We start from the raw sequence: 16,805 nt of genomic DNA on the forward strand, positions 1-16,805 counted from the left end.
TAAATAAAATCTTTAAAAAAAAAAAAATAGTAACAGAATGGACTCAGAGGCTAAAGGCCAGGCTGTGGAGTACTCTTGCTTAACAAAGTCCCTCCCAGAATTATTGCTCCAGAATTATTTTCCTTCTCAACGTTGTATTATTTTCCTTCTTATCAATTTAAAGGGAAAAAAAAAAAAAGCCCTCACATAACAATCCCTTCAAAGAACTTGGAACATCAAGTTTGTCAATCTCCTAAAGCTGTCTCTCATACAGATTTCATTCTTTAAAATGGGATTCATTAGGGGAACCTGGCTGGCTCAATCAGTAAAGCATACAACTCTTGATCTCAGGGTTATGAGTTCAAGCCCCACAATGGGTATGGAGCCTCCTTTAAAAAAAAAAAAAAAAAAATCAGTAAATAAATCAATAAAATACAATGGGATTCATTAACCATCTTCCTCTGAAACTCAAACACTTCTCATTACCATACCAACACAATCAAGGTACTGGATTTTTTTTTTACCCTTATACGACTTGCCATGGTTCCAAAGGCCGACAATACAGTAATAATTGTCTACTATTTCGAACACTAGAATTAGGAAGAGAACCAGTCGGGCTTCAACTGCAAGGGCTCGTGAGTCCCAAGAGGGCAGTTTATAACAGGCGACACGAAAGCCAGCGCTTGGGGAACGAGAGCGAGGCCTCTCCTAGCTTAGCGGGAATGACTGTCAGTGTGACCGTCCTCTCACCAGCATGTCGGTGGCACTGAGGTAGTGCTTGCTCGCCATGCACTGTTCCAGCTTCTGAGGCACCTGCTTGATATTCTCAATTTCATCCAGCAGGTTCAGGACATGCTTATGTTCAATTCCTTCGATCCACAGTTTCCGAAGCTCGTCCCTCTTGCAGTGCAACAGCATCTTGCACGAAAGCAGATTCTCTTTCACCTACAAGAAAACAGGGTCAACGTCAAGTCAGTCCAAAGCCTTGCCATCTGAAACCTATAATCTGGTTAGTTGTCTTCGTTAGTGTCACTAGAAGGCAACTGTTCTTAATCCCCCCTCCCACTGATCCCCATGGCTGGTCGGCTTGCAAAATTCTCATCCTGGTTCTGACACTGACTCACCTGGATGGGTGGCCTCCAGCTTTGGGTATATTTCACTCTCCTGTGAAATGAGAAAACGACTCCTAACCTACTTCTCAGTGAATCTAGGAAAAGGGACTTAGGACTAAGAGATCTCTGAAAATACGTTAAAATATCCACCCACTGAGGTTAAAACATCTAAAAGAGAATGACTGATAGAGTCCATGCTATTATCCCTCGCCCATTTTCTCTGCATGTTTCTTACTCAGCTGATAGGTCACTTGGACCAACCTACATTCCTAAGTCAGAGGAAGTTTACAGCCAAGGAACTGTGCATTCATCTCGACTGACATGAAAATAAGCCCGTTTTCCAGAAAAGAGTAGACACATCTAGAGATAATCTCAAAATAAGAGGAACTAGCACATACCAAAGATTTTTAGATATTAAATAAGACAATCTCAAGCATTCTCATCGATCTGCAGTTTGGTGACCAGTACGGCACAGCTCAACAAAACTGGAGGAGGAGGAGCAGGGAGGGGTAGTCACAAGGTACATGAGGAGCACATTTTCATATTCATAATTAATACTTTTTTATTTTTATGACAAGAAATAAAAACAATCACGGCCTTCCACAATTTACAGAGCTACTCTCCTATACTTTTGACATTCCTCCCATGTATTTTTATTTAAATTAGAATTCAATATTTGTTTACAGTGTTTGTTGTTTCTGTTTTTCTGAGACAGAGAGAGAAAGAAGCGGGGAGTGTGGCAAGGGAGAGGGAGAGCAAGAATCTTTAGCAGTCTCCATGCCCACCCAGCACAGAGCCCAAGGCAGGGCTCAGTCTTACTACCCTGAGATCATGACGTGAGCCAAAATCAAGAGTAGGATGCTTAACCGACTGAGCCACCCAGGCACAACACCCAACTTTTTTTTTTTCTTAAGAGAGAGAGAGTAGTAATTTTGTGTTTTCTTTTAGGTAAGATTTATGAACACATGTCCGGTACACTATTTGATTGGTTTTAGCTAATGCAAGACACCTGTACAATCCAAACAATCAAACACAGACATTTCCGCCACCCTAGAAAGTCTACCATGTTTCTGACTATTGAAAAGCTGTCTTCTGCGAGATTTGGTGTGGTGGTGCACCTACTCAGAAATATGATGCTTCTGGTCATTATGAAACTAAATTTCAACATTTTTCCAACACACATGGGAAACATAAAGACAGAATGCTAAGGCCAGAATGCTTCCTGAGAAAGCATTCACTCTATTCCAGCAATAACTTCAGGGTAATACTAAATCCCACCTTTCAGAAACTCTCTAATGTAAAAAGAACACTTTATAAATAAAGAGATTTTGTAATCTCTCTTGATAAGCACAGTAGAATGATTATTCGCTTTGGGGGGGGGGAGTCATGGACCCCTTTGACAATCTACTGAAGATGGTCCTAACTACCGTCTTCTGCACTTCCAAAGTGATTAAAAAAGAAAAATCTCCTAAGCATAAAGCACCTAAAAAGGAGAACAGAGAGGCGGGAATGGCATATGAGATGGTAACAAAACCTTTCAAGTTGGCAAGAAGGCTGGAACGTGAGTAATTCAGCAGAGGAGAGCAACGTGAAAGGCTTAGCATGGAGTGGGGTTTGCTACCGTGGACAAGAAGCACCAAGAACACCGAAGGCGGGAATACAGGGCTCACACCTTCCATAAGGCGTATTTGGAGCCCTGGAGCCTCATCAAACCACACAGAGGGGAAATTCCAAATAGAAGGTTTATGACCTGAAAATCAGAAAGGATCCGGGCTAAGGGAAGGGTGTGAGGCACTGAACAGCAAACCCAAAAACGAGATCAAAGTGGGCCTATGGAACAGTAACATCCTCAGTCCCCTGCAGACCCTTGGCCTGGGGCCAGGGGGCTCTGAACACACTCAGCTGGACTTTCAGCCCCAACACAGGAAACGTGGGGCTCTCCCTGGGAAAGGTGACCAGGCAAAAAGACCTCGAGTCAGCGACATCTGGGGTTTCACCCAGGAAACCGCGGGGTCCCTGCCCACTCATCACTAGACAAGGCCCACGAAAATGCTCGGAGCTCCCTATCAGCTTTGTACCTCCTCCCTCTTCCATTCAGGTAGTTAGCCAAGGAAAGCCTGGCATATGCAAAGTCAGGCACCAAAACAAACAAAAAGGAAAAAGTGCTGAGGGGGGGAGGGGCATGGTACAGGACAAACATCTATACATGAAACAAAAATTTTTTAAAACTATAATTAAGATCCCTTAGGGAAAACAGGGGAAGGCACTTCATCAATGAAACAAGAATAGGACGTTATTAAAAAAAGACAACAACTGAGAATCAAAACAACTCTTGGAAATGAAAATATGATAGAAAAAAAATCCAATATAAAGGCTAGAAGCTACCCTTGAGGAAATCTCCGGAGAATAAAACAAAAACAAGAGAGAGAAGATAAAACAAAATGAGGGGATTGATCCAAGAAGTCTACTACTTGCCAAATAGGAGGTCCAGGGGAGGAAAAATGAGACAAATGGAGTGGAGAAAAATACCAATAAAATAATAAAAGAAAGTGTCCCAGAAGACACGTGTTTTTAGATTGAAAAAGCACACCAAGTGCTCAAGAAAATGGACTGAGAAAAGACCCAAGCCAGGGCACATTATCCTGACATGTGAGAACACAGGGATAAAGAGACAATCGTAAAAGCTTTCAAGGGGGGTGGGGAGAGGAAGGAAATCCATACAAAGAACTGTGAATCAGAATGCATCAGACTTTTCTCAACAGTAACACTAAAAGCTACAAGACAAAGGAATAATATAGCTTCAAAATCCTGAGAGAGAATTATTTCCCAGAAAAACTATCAATCAAGTGTGAGGGAAGAATAAAGAGATTTTCAGACATACAAGCTCTCGAAAAATAAATAAATAAATAAATCTTATACTCACGATATCTCAGCAAGCTAGCAAAAAACACACTCCATCAACACAAGAGAAAAACAGAAGATGGCAAACAGGGGATCCAGGGAAGGGGAAAACCAACGCAGAATAAAGGCAACAGGAACAATCAGTAATTACAAGGAAAGTAGCAACAACGAAATTGCAGAAGCACAAACAGTATGCCGGATGGCTTAGAGGTAAATATTTACGTAGTTGTAATAAAATTAGCACCATCTATTTAACCAAAAACTAGGATACAACAGAGACAGAGAGGTTGAGGGAAGAAGATGAAGTGGGGTAGGGAAAAGAGTGGGAGGCAGACCTAAACCCCATCTTCCATAGCTAGAGGCTCCTACACCATGTCTGAAATAGAAAAATCGGGGCACCTGGGTGGCTCAGTGGGTTAAGCCTCTGCCTCCGGCTCAGGTCATGATCTCAGGATCCCTCGATCCAGCCCCACATGGGGCTCTCTGCTCAGCAGGGAGCCGGCTCCCCCTCCCCCTGCCTGCTTCTCTGCCTACTTGGGATCTCTCTGTCAAATAAATAAATAAAATCTTTAAAATAGAAAAGTCGAGACTACTGTAAGCATTTCACTAAGACTAATAGTGCCTTTGAGGTTTTGCAGTTGGGACTGGGGAAGGATGAGATGGGGAAGTACCATTTTTGTCATCACTTGTGGGTTTGACTTCTTAAATTTTTAATTGAAGTATAGTTGACAAGTAGTATTGGTTTCAGATGGACGACACAGTGATAGGACAATCATATACATTATAAAATGCTCACCACGATTAAGTGTAGTCATCCTCTGTCACCATACAAAGTTATTATAATACTATTGACTATATTTCCCACGCTCTACTCTTCAACGCTACTCAATACCCTACAATTGTGTATCTCTTAATGCCAATTACTAAGGACTTTCGAAACCTATTTCTCAAGGCTGTCATTCCCAGATCCTCTTTGGAGTTCTTGGTGTCTGGGCTAGGATTTCCAGCTATTAAGTCCATTGTCTCTTAAATCTTAGTTAAAATCTGTTAAAGTTTGATTTCTAATATTCACTCTTCTCAACTTGGTTCTATAATTCTCAGATTTTTTTTTAATAGTTACTATGGAAATTGGTAAAAATAAATTTCATGTCATGCAACACCCAACTAGGCTCTGGAGCAAGAGAGGGAGGGATAAAGTTACTAAGTGTCAGTAAAGCTTAGCAAACTCCTTTCTCATTGGAAAAAAGACCATTATGGCATTTCACACTAAGATACATACAATGCAGTCAGCTCACTTCCCCTCTTTGCCTACTACATGGAGGGAAACTGAAAAGGAAGGTAGAACTTGTGTCTGTGTTTGGGGGTGGGGGAGATGGCATCAGGCTATGTGGAAAATGTGCATCACCAAAATTATTCCCTAAACTAAGTTATTAGCCAAAGCCGCAGATGTAAGAAGCTACAAGAACTTTTAATATTAGATTGCCCTGAGGCTTCAACGTTTTGATTAGAAAGTCCCAGTTATGAAGAAATGTTATTTTAAAACTTGGCCGACAGGGGGGAATACTACTCGGCAATAAAAGAGAAGAAACAAGAAGAATTTCAAACATTTTGATGAACAAATGAAGCCAGGTGCAAAAAAGTACATACCGAAGTTCTAGAACATCCAAAAATAAAAAATAACCTATAGTGATGGGATTTATTTAATTTTTTTTAAGATTTTATTTATTTATCTGACAGAGAAAGACACATCGAGAGAGGGAACACAAGCAGGGGGAGTGGGAGAGGGACAAGCAGGCTTCTCACCAAGCAGAGAGCATGATGCAAGGCTCCATCCCTGGAACCCGGGATCATGACCCAAGCCGAAGGCAGACGCTTAACGACTGAGCCACCCAGGCGCCCCATATAGTGATGGGATTTAAATCAGGAGTTGTTTGGTGCAGGATGTGGAGGGGTTAAGGGATAAGGAGGGGAACACAGAATTTTAACTCCAAGGAAGCAGGAGGGAACTCTCTGTGGTGGATGGGAATACATTCGAGGATATATAAATTTGCCAGAACTCACTGAACTGTACTCTAAAATACTGTATTTTATTGCAGGTAAATTACAGTTTGATAAATGCTTTTTATGCAGGAAAGAAAGAAACTGCACTACAGCCATCAATGAGTAACAACATCTAAAATGTGAGAACGGTACCAAGTTACATCTAAACTTTTATTTCTCAGTGTGGTTACAGCATTTTAATTCCACTCTACTGAATTTATCAGGATCATTAAGATTGAAAACTTATGCAACTGGGTGTCCCTGCAATAAATCCATAGTCAAGCTATTCAAATCAACACATTGAAACCCGAGTATAGAAATCATTCTTCAAACACAAGTTTCCTCTGCTTCCTTCGACTTCTAGTAACTTCATGGTTGTTCTTAATCACCTGTGTGGCCCCAGCAAGAATTTCAGTTTCAATATACAAGATCCTCCAGCCACTCTAATTAGAGCCTATTAGAAAAAGAGAAGATAACCAAGAGGTTATTGTGAAGGGGTATGTGAGATGATACAGAAAGCAGAGAAACAGAACTATCTGCAACCTTGTTCTGGGGAAGATAAAAGAGAGGAAAACTGCCCAGGGCCTCTGAGTAACAACGTGGTGACATTTGTGAGATAGAAACAGAGACAGATGTAAGAGAGGCTGATGGATACAGGCCTCGCGCCATCAGATTCCACGATTTTCTGATTTTGTTCAAGGATTACCGGGGGCGGGGGGGCAAGGGGGGATGCCTTTGGGTGCGCATAGTATCTGTAATAAAGAATAACAAATATGCAAGCCCCCCACTGCAACTACAGACTAGAAACAGTCTACAAAGTTCCCCATAAGCAAGGGATATTAACTGAAAATTAATGTAACAGTCGACATTATTCTTAATTCTGAGAGTACAAAATTTATTTTCTCTTCTGTAGCTAAAAATAAATCTACATATAAACATGTTCATGGGTATTTTCCTGGCATGTGTCCGACCCCTTTTTTCCCATAGTCTTATACAAAGTGTCTGGAAGGAATGTCATGCAGAAACACTACTCACTGTCCTGTTCTAAAGCCCTTTAGAACTACCGACCACTTTTAAATTACCCTCAAACTTTTATTCCCATGCTTTTGTTCCCTTCAGGTTTTTTTGTTTTGTTTTGTTTTGTTTTGTTTAGCTGCCATTCTATGGTCTTAAATTCTCTGAGAGGCTCCACTGAACCCTTTCCAAGAGTAATACTTTTCCTTTAGTCGCAGAGTCTGGACATAGTACACAAATACAGATACACAAACTTAATGGAAACACGACCTCATAATTCTTGTGAACGCCTTCACACACTCTACTGCCTAGATTTTAAATTATGCTATCTCATTATTGCCCACTGTTGAGCATGTCCCTTTCTAGGCTTTTCTCCCTTTCTCCAAGAAGCAGCCAGGGTTTTCCCCCCTTACATTTGGGCTGTAAATAATTTCCTGCCACATCCATGTTGCTCTACTGGACATTTTCTTGTATTAAGGTTATTCTTTGTTCTTATTCTATCTCTCAAGGTATACTTTCTTTTATTTTTTTTAAGATTTTATTTATTTATTTATTTGACAGACAGAGATCACAAGTAGGCAGAGCAGCAGGCAGAAAGAGGGGGGAAGCAGGCTCCCCGCTGAGCAGAGAGCCCGATGCCGATGCCGGGCTCGATCCCAGGACCCTGGAATCATGACCTGAGCTGAAGGCTGAGGCTTTAACCCACTGAGCCACCCAGGCACCCCTCAAGGTATACTTTCATATAAAAGCCACAAACTTGGGGCACCTGGGTGGCTCAGTGGGTTAAAGCCTCAGCCTTCAGCTCAGGTCATGATTCCAGGGTCCTGGGATCGAGCCCAGCATCGGCATCGGGCTCTCTGCTCAGCGGGGAGCCTGCTTCCTCCCAGACCCCACCCCCTGCCTGCCTCTCTGCCTACTTGTTTGTGATCTCTGTCAAATAAATAAACAAAATCTTTAAAAACAACAACAACAAAAAGCCACAAACTTATTTTAATTGTTAAGTAATGAATGTGGCACTACTCAATGATTAAACCCTCAACAACTTTGAATAATCACATACAGTTATTTCTAACTATATGCAAGAGAAAGGTATTAAGAGCTTGATCTAGTACCAACTTGGGGCAGCTGAAACTGAGGTGAAATGTAAAGTGCACGCATTCACCATAGAGACATTTTCCCTTCACCAGCTCCTGGGATGAACATGAGACAGATACTTAGTGTCTTTAAAGAAATCTGATGTCCTCTCATCCACACCCTACAGCGCAGAGCAAACATTCCAATTCAAAGACCAGCAAGTATCACCTGTGCCACCCGAGTCCCCATTCATATCCATCTATTTTGATGCTGCTGCTGTAACCGTCATTATTAGGAGACCAGCAGAACCCACGGACTCTAGGTTTCCTAGTACAGTAACATGTCATTCTGACTGGTATCAATATGTATTCAACAGTAATAGGATAGCCTAAGGATTCTGATTATCCACATTACTTGACCTGCTCAGTCATACATGCTCTTTTATTTACATGTATTTTTTTTAATCTAGAAAAAAAATTCCCAGTAGATTTGACTCTCTAGGAAAAGAGTCAACTCTATCATCTCATTATCCTCAAGGACTTAGATTCTACTAATATACATCCATAGATGAAACTATTATCAGGGAAATGTCAACAGTTCTGTGTTCTCGAGCTCTAAAAGCATGAATATGAACATCTTCACCTGCCGTGGTGCCCACTGAAATCTACTCAGTGTGTCAGGTACAGTAATTTTAAATTTAAATATAAATTTTAAAATTTATAAATTGTATCATGCCATTCTTGCGTTCAAAGGTTTATTGCAATGGATTCCCACCACATTCAAGAGTTATAAACCAAGTCCTTACAGTCACCAAAACCCCCGGTGACCTGACCCACCACACTAAGCCTCATCCACCAGCTCTGTCTCTCAAGCCACTTTCTCCTTTCCTTCCCTTATCCCATTTTGCTCCAGCCCCACTGGCCTCCTCGCTGCTTCCCCCAAATTCCAATCATGTTCTTGCTTCAGGACCTTTCTGCACCTGCCAATCCTTCTTCCTAAGGTGCTTCCCTTGACTCTCCCTCACTTCCTTCAGGTGTTGGCTCAAACGTCCCCTCAGTCAAGCCTTCCCTGACTAATCCATTTAAACAGCAACTCACAATTCTCCCTTCCTTGCTTTTGGCTTTGAAAGCACGGCACTTCTTACCATCTGTTATAGCACACTGTACTAATGTATAGTGGGTTTCCCTTGACTAGAATGGAAACCAGAACGTAAACTCCACAGGCCAGGAATTTGTTTTATTCACTTCTATACCCCAGAGCCTCGATCAATGCTCAGCACAAAACAGACACTTCACACGGAGACTCAATCCACGTGGTTAAACATCACCTTTGTTTTTCTGTTCCCGCCCACAGCACGTCAGTTCCATAAAGACAGGGATAGGTGTCCTCCGTGGGGATAACCCCAGCAGTGAAAACAGAACCAGACACACAGCTAGCGCTCCACAGATATTTGCTGAATGAATCCTCATTACATTCGTTTGGCAGAGAGCAGAAAGAAAATTTCAACGCACATCTGCACATGCTCACTATCTTACTGGATATAAAATAACATAGCACCATCATGATTCAGTCATCCCCACTTTTATTTTTAAAATATGCATGATTATTTATAGGTGTGTAAATATATACACCTATATTTTGTACATAATCCAAAGTGCAATTAAAAACCAAAAATGACAGGAAAAGATGAGTAAGAACACATCAGTGTTTCCTTGGTGATAAGAAATGGACTTTTACAGTACACAACTGTCAAATTATACAATAAAAACAAATTCACATCCATTTTTCTTTTCTCACTTATCAATTGTTACAGGCTTTTTTGAAAAGAGCTTTAGCCCTTTCTCTTCCCAATACTGAGCTAATTCATAATAGAATTAGGTGACATTTACTTTGACAAGTGTCTGATGTAATAAAGTTTTTTTTGTTTTGTTTTGCTCAAAATTCCAGTGTACTTAAAAATGAGGATGGCGAACAGGCTGTGGCTGCTAAAACAAATGTGAAATAATCAAGAGGAGACTCTTTCTCAATACGAGCCAAAACTCTCTGGGCAAAGAGGCTATCGACTCCAAGTGATAGGGAGTCAAGGCAGAAACCACTACAGGTTTCCCTTGACATGAGGACAAAGTCCATTCAGCCAAGCAGACTAATCAGAAAACAGAAATACCAAACCTTCAGCCTTACTGTGATTACCTAGGGCAAAGCCAGAAGGTCAGCACTAGACATTCATTTTCGGACTCCTCTCGAGCTCAGTATATTGGGTCAAAATGGACTACAGTTGACTTTAAACTGATCTATAGCTTTGCCTAGTTTCACAGATGAATCCACAGGATGAACTCACCATTTGTAAAGGCAAAGAATTAGAGTATCCCTTTTGAAAATGCCCGGTTAATTTTACAATGTAAAGAGGTCATCAAATTGCTTCAGAAAAGGTTAAGAGCTTGCTGATTCTCAAAATGGTCCTCTTAGAGGCTGAAACTCAAGTGTCAATAGCATTTTTCTAAGAATAATTTAAGAAAGTGCTTGGAAAACCTTCAGGTAAGGTCTAGAAGACAGACAAGAGAACATGTGGGAAAGCGATGCACACAGCTGTGTTACTGGGCAGGGACAGTCCAGCGAATTTGGAACCAATCAACAGCACTGGTGGCTCATTTCAAATGGTCTGTGCAGCCCCGTGGGCACAGAAGTGCTGCAGAGGCAGCTGCGGAGTATGGAGGAGACCAAGCATGAGGCTCTGCATCTCACACCCCAACACCACACAAGAGGCAGTGAGGATGTCGGGGTTCCACAAGACAGCTCATTTTAAGAAGCGCGGTTACTGCCTAAAAGAGGTCTGAAAACCAGCAGCGAGGAGCTTAAGAGTTAGGGAGTCCAGCGTTCAAATCCTAAATCTGTTGAGCGAGGAACGGTCAAGCGTGGCAAGGAAGCAGTGCTAAGCGGCAGCAGTTACCGTGAGCAGACTACTACTAAAAGCAATTTAAGGAGTGATCCTCCAAACACACAGCCAGAGACCCCAGGACTATGATATGACGGTCACCGACAGCCGGTTCTTCCCTTGGCCATATACAAAAATACCCCTGAGGAACCCACTTTGTCCTTTAGGCAGTAACAACATGGCAGCCAGGAACCAGGAGCTTTTTAAGATCCCTCGACCAAAGGCAGGAAGAGAAAGGGGCAAGAAGTAGAGAGAGAGGAGGAAACACAGAATGAGTAAGAAATAGCTGCAAAATTGAGAAAAATGACAAAACAGAAGTTACTGCATGCTTGTCACCACTAAGGGGGGGTATTCAAGAATTTCCATATTCATAAATACATGTATCCATAATTCATAAGTTGGGGTTCCTTGTCACAATCATACCCGGAATGTCTCGTCAGCGCACAGAAGTCCCAACCAACTTCAAATGAGGGGACATACTCAAAGCCCAAATTTCAAAAAATGTTTCAAGGGCTACAGCAATACACGTACACAATGTGTGGCAGGAGCCTATTAAATACACGGGCTACACAGAAATGGGAGCCTCTAATAGCAAGAGGCCCTGGGTCTTCAAATAGCTCCCCTTTCATGTCCTCACGCGGAGGCCACCTTCCCCATGTCCTTTCACAACGCGACGAGAAACAGCAGCAGAAGCCAAGGATAAGACACAGCGAGGAGGCGATTCGAGGACGCCCTCAGTGCTCCTCTTCAGGCAGGCTTTCCAGACACGGCAAAACTCCCAGAAACTGTCATTATGAGTCCCTCCTCAGGCCAGTCACCACTATCTCGGCGCCTCCACATACTACGACCCCTGGCCTAATGGAGGGCAACAATCCCAAAAGGACAAGGAGGCCCACCTGCTTAATTTTGTTTCGGGAGTTGGTGATGCGCTCCGTGATGCTCTGGTACGTGCGGATGGCTGTGGTCAATTCCGTGTAGTGCTGCACAATCAACTCGTCCAGGTCCCGGTCGCACTTCTCATAGGCCTCCTCGAGGCGCCCCTTCTCATTCTCTCGGTCTTCCACATCATCACTGGTAGACAGAGTCCTGGTGAAGACAGAGGCTGTATCAAGCTCAATCAAATTTAAAAGCAAAAAAGGAAGAGAGAGGAGTTAATACACAAGCACATTCCCCTCACCAAGGGGGTAGGAAATGAAACAAGTTACTAACAGAAAACACTGAAGCCACCTTCCTAGTACATTTCGGGAGCCCATCTAAGTGGATTTGGTGGTTGCCTGTCTGAGCAGCCTTTCCCTCCACTCTTTCCTTGGCACACGAATCTTAATTAGATGGTGGGCAGCAGGAACTCTGCAAGAGTCCGGGCAGGTTCTGATTTGCTTGTCTGAATCCCAGGAATTCCATTCACCATCTCAGTGCCAAGGCTGGCCAAGGAGACCTGAAGACTTCCAGGTGCCGTTTTCTTGCAAGATTAACCGGAAGTTGGATATTGGGTTGTGGGTTGTTGTTTTTTTTTCTGGACACTGGATATTATTAAACAAAGCTAAGATACTCAAATATTTCACCCACCTTACAACCATGGAAGGAAAGTCAAGAGAAATGCCAAACGACTACACTGATACCATGGAACCCCTAAAGCAGCCAACACCTACTGTTGCTTTCCTTCGGGACTTCTCGTTAGGGGGGATAACAGATGCCCATTAGTTTAAGTTGCCCTCAGCTGGTCTTTCATATAAAGCTAAAAGTGTACTACTAACTGATGAAATTACTTATACACTGAGGAACGGAGCATTCCAAATAGCTCATTTAAATGAACTAAATTTGGTACGGAGCCCCCAGAGGCCTGAAAATAAGGTCACATCAATTCTAAAATACATTACAACAGCAATAACAGAAGCTATACTACAAGAAAATCCTGACTTTTACTATTCATCACAGCACTAACAAGACTGATATGAGTCAACAATAACCAGGGAACGAGATAGATACTTATTAAAAGTCTTTCAATAACTTAGTTTGATACATGGGCCACAGATCTTTGTTTTCTTTTATTATCTTTTTTGGACTTTTTCTTTTTTCTTTTTTTTTTTTTAGTGTTCTAATCAGTAACAAAGAAACCTTCTTCTCTTATCTGTTGGCTGCAGTAATTTAGAGTTTCATTAAATTCCCTCAGATTTGTCAGCTTATATACATTCAGCATCGCTTATTTCATTTATCTTTAATTTAGGGAAGGGGTAGTTTAGGCTTTCGATGATGGATGCAATCAATTATAAGTCTATCATGAGAGCTGCTTTCAGAGATGGTCTATCTGTGAATCAATCACACATCTATTTCCAGATATTCACAAGCAAAATACTGTAGAACAGTTTTTCCCCCAACTGTCATTGAGAGCAAGAGATCTTAATTCATGAGCCACATCATATATAAAACTTCCTTCTCAATTTAGAGGGAGATTCCACAAACCAGACTTCGACATCAATCTAATCTCTAAAAAGAATTTCATAAATGTGTTAGGGATGCCAAGAGACCAGTTCTAGCAGGAAATGGTGGAGAAGGGGGAGTGGGCAGGACAAGAAATATAATGAAAGAAAATGCAAAGCCTCTAAGGGTTGTGCGGTACACTCCGGAAAGCAACACACTAGGAACCCCAAGACTTGAAGGAAGGCCTTTACCAGGCCAGATCCTGTGTCCCCCTCTGTCAATTGGTGATCCTATCAGACTACCTACCTCCAAGATTACTTTCAGGTAGAAAATACTGCACAAGTATTTGGCTAATAAAATATATCAGAGTGGACAACCTCGGAGGAATATGGTTTCAAAGATGGAGCTACCAATATCACTTGCAATATTTAGGGTACAGGGAGCTAAGCGTGCCTTCCTATTGTTTCTATGATACATAACTTTGCTCTTTAAATCTGAAACCTTCCAGGCTGGTAATCTAAAGTAAAGCACAATCAGAAAATGCCTTCGATTTATCAGCTGTCCCCAAAGGAAGAGTTCCTAGGTATTTACCTCTGATTTCCCCTTCTAATAGCAAACAGCCACGGATTTGTCAGAGCTACACCAGATCAGTTTGCCATCTTTACAGTGCTTTGATTTCCTCTTCACCGCCATTTGTGCAAGGAAACATGCCAAACATTTCACGTTGTTTACATTAACTAGGAGAATTACCATTAAAGAAAATGTCAGGCCCAGAGAGGACACCTTCTCAGGCATCAGCTGTCACTGTAACACATTACCACCGCATTAGGAGTTATTTATGAAATAGAAAGGGTTACTAAAATGAAGATTAGAAAGTAAATTGGGTCCATAGGGGGTTTTAGCTCCTGTTTTCATTTTTAGAGAAAATATTTGTATAAGGAAAGAGCCTATGCCAGGTTTGTGCCCCTTTAATTTCATCCTCTTAATGGAAACTGGGCGAATGACAGTTTGCCTTTAGTTGGAAATAGAGAACAAAACCACCGAAGGTTTTTTTTTTCCTTAATTAGAGAAAAGGAAGGCAACAAGGTTACTAATTACAATAATAGCCACAAATATTTAGAGAGGCTTACCACAGCTTCCAGAAACCCCCAGGGCTGCACACTGTACAGACTGTACGCGGAACCCTCCTCACTGCCCTTAGGAGTAGTCCTGTTTTCATCCTCCCTCTACAATTTGAATTCTGGCTCCACCACTTAGTACCTGTATGACCTTGGTCATGGCATCCCATTTTATTTATTTTTTTTTTTTAATTTCTTTTCAGTGTTCCAGAATTCATTGTTTATGCACCACACCCAGTGCTCTATGCAATCCATGCCCTCCTTAATACCCACCACCAGGCTCACCCAACCTCCCACCCCCGCCCCTCCAAAACCCTCAGATTGTTTTTCAGAGACCACAGTCTCTCATGGTTCGTCTCTCCCTCCAATTTCCCCCAACTTCCTTCTCCTCTCCATCTCCCCATGTACTCCGTGTTATTTCTTATGCTCCACAAATAAGCGAAATCTCATTTTTTTAAAAGATTTTCTTTATTTATTTGAGAGAGACAGAGAGAGAAAGCACAAGCAGAGAGAGGGAGAAGCAGACTCCCCGATGGGCAGGGAGCCTGATACAGGGCTCGATCCCACAGCCCTGAGATCATGACCTGGGCCGAAGGCAGACACTTAACCGCCTGAGCCACCCAAGCTCCCCCATCTCATTTTGCTCATCTACAAAATGCAGAGAATAAGAATATCTTCCTCATAGGGCCACTGGTGAGAATTAAAGGAGATCCAACAAAGCCTGGGAAATCATCAGCACTCAATGAATGGTGGTGGCTATTTCTGGTTCTCACAGTCACAGTAGTAGCAGTCAGGACAGCAAGGGCGATAGCTGTGTTCCACAACGTCATGCAAAAGACATTCTTTGGAGACAAAGATTCAAATTCTATCACCCCCAAAACGCTAGGTCATTTGGCACTAGGCATGAGATTTAACCTCTCTGACTCACCTTACTCCTCCCTGACATCAAGAATTGTAGAGAGTCTGACATTTTTATCCTACTCACAAGCTAACAAGTTAGCCTGCCAGAGCCTCATGGATGCTGCCAGAAGACACAAAACTCGTGGGTCAGAAACAAAGGACTCTGTTATAGCACAGCAGAGCTGGGGAACTGGCATATCTGCAGTAGCCCCCACCCCTGCCCCAAGTCCCATGAGGGTTAGGCAACTAGACCCAACTTTATGCCCAGACACACTGTGCGTGACTAGAGTGACTGAATGTGGGAAAACTCTATCTTTTATACTGGACAGAACTCTATCTTTTATACTGGACAGTACGCCTGACCTGCCTGCCTGCTCTTGTACAGGGAGAGATCATCTCTCTATTCCAAACATCCAAATACACAACCTTGGTGAGACTGTCTAAAACAAAGGGTTCTCAGCGCTTTGCTCAGAAGAACTTCAGAAACAGCACTCCCAAGAAGAATGGGCTCCCAGCAATAATGAACCATAATTCTCTGGGTTCCTTCAGAGACTGGGTGGTGTCAGGTGATAGTAGATGATATCCCCAACGCCTGTTTTGTTTTCTGCAAAATGAGACCAGAAGCGCAATGTCTCCCACAATAAATATTTGTACCATAAATGAATGATACAGCATAAAAGTAGACCAGAAGTCTAGGGCAAAAGTATTCATGTCTGCTACCAAAACGCAGCAAATTTCAATGTGGAATTATTTTACTTTAAGCCAGTCACTTCACCTCAACTGAGAGCAGGGTAGGAGAGAACACCTGTCATCTAAGTTCACCCCGCCAGCCAGGTCAGGAACCTCTCCCCAGCCTTCCAATAAGCCTCTATGAGGTGGAAAACTCACTAGTTCGCAAAGCCATTCACTGCAGTTTTGAAAAGCTCTCCTTATTACAACAGCTCACCTTTCATTAAAATAAAATCAGCCTCTTTATAATTTCTACCCATTGATCCAAGTTCCACCTTTTTTCGGTTATGTAAGTCTATTCCCTCTTCCACACAATTTCTCTTTAAGTGGTAAAAGGCTCTCGGTACTTCTTACTCAGATTAAACATCTCTAACTACTTCAACGATTTCTCCCACAACATGGCTCCCACGTGCCCCACCATCCTTGTAGATTTCCCTTCCAAAACAGCTAATGCTCACACAGAACTTACTATATGCCCAACATTCATCTGAGTGGATTTAGGCATAATAATTCACTTATTCCTGACAACAACCCTAGAGGTAGGTACCATTACCAGCCCCCCTCCCCACCTTATTACAGATAGGAAAC

At 42.3% G+C, this 16,805-nt stretch overlaps 1 protein-coding gene across 6 annotated transcripts in view; it reads right to left on the minus strand.

The window, feature by feature from the left end:
- Positions 1-16,805, minus strand: part of EXOC4 (exocyst complex component 4) — a 726,477-nt gene that overhangs the window by 690,208 nt on the left and 19,464 nt on the right. For all 6 annotated transcript variants that reach the window (XM_032868997.1, XM_032869003.1, XM_032869014.1 and 3 more), the window contains exons 2-3: positions 11,949-12,138; positions 730-924 (exon numbers count right to left, since the gene is read on the minus strand). In XM_032868997.1, coding sequence (XP_032724888.1) covers positions 730-924; positions 11,949-12,138 — 385 coding nt within the window. The remainder of the gene's footprint in view (positions 1-729; positions 925-11,948; positions 12,139-16,805) is intronic.

This window comes from Lontra canadensis, unplaced genomic scaffold (genome assembly GCF_010015895.1).
Source record: "Lontra canadensis isolate GAN:19392208 unplaced genomic scaffold, GSC_riverotter_1.0 scaffold2, whole genome shotgun sequence".
NCBI lineage: Eukaryota > Metazoa > Chordata > Mammalia > Carnivora > Mustelidae > Lontra > Lontra canadensis.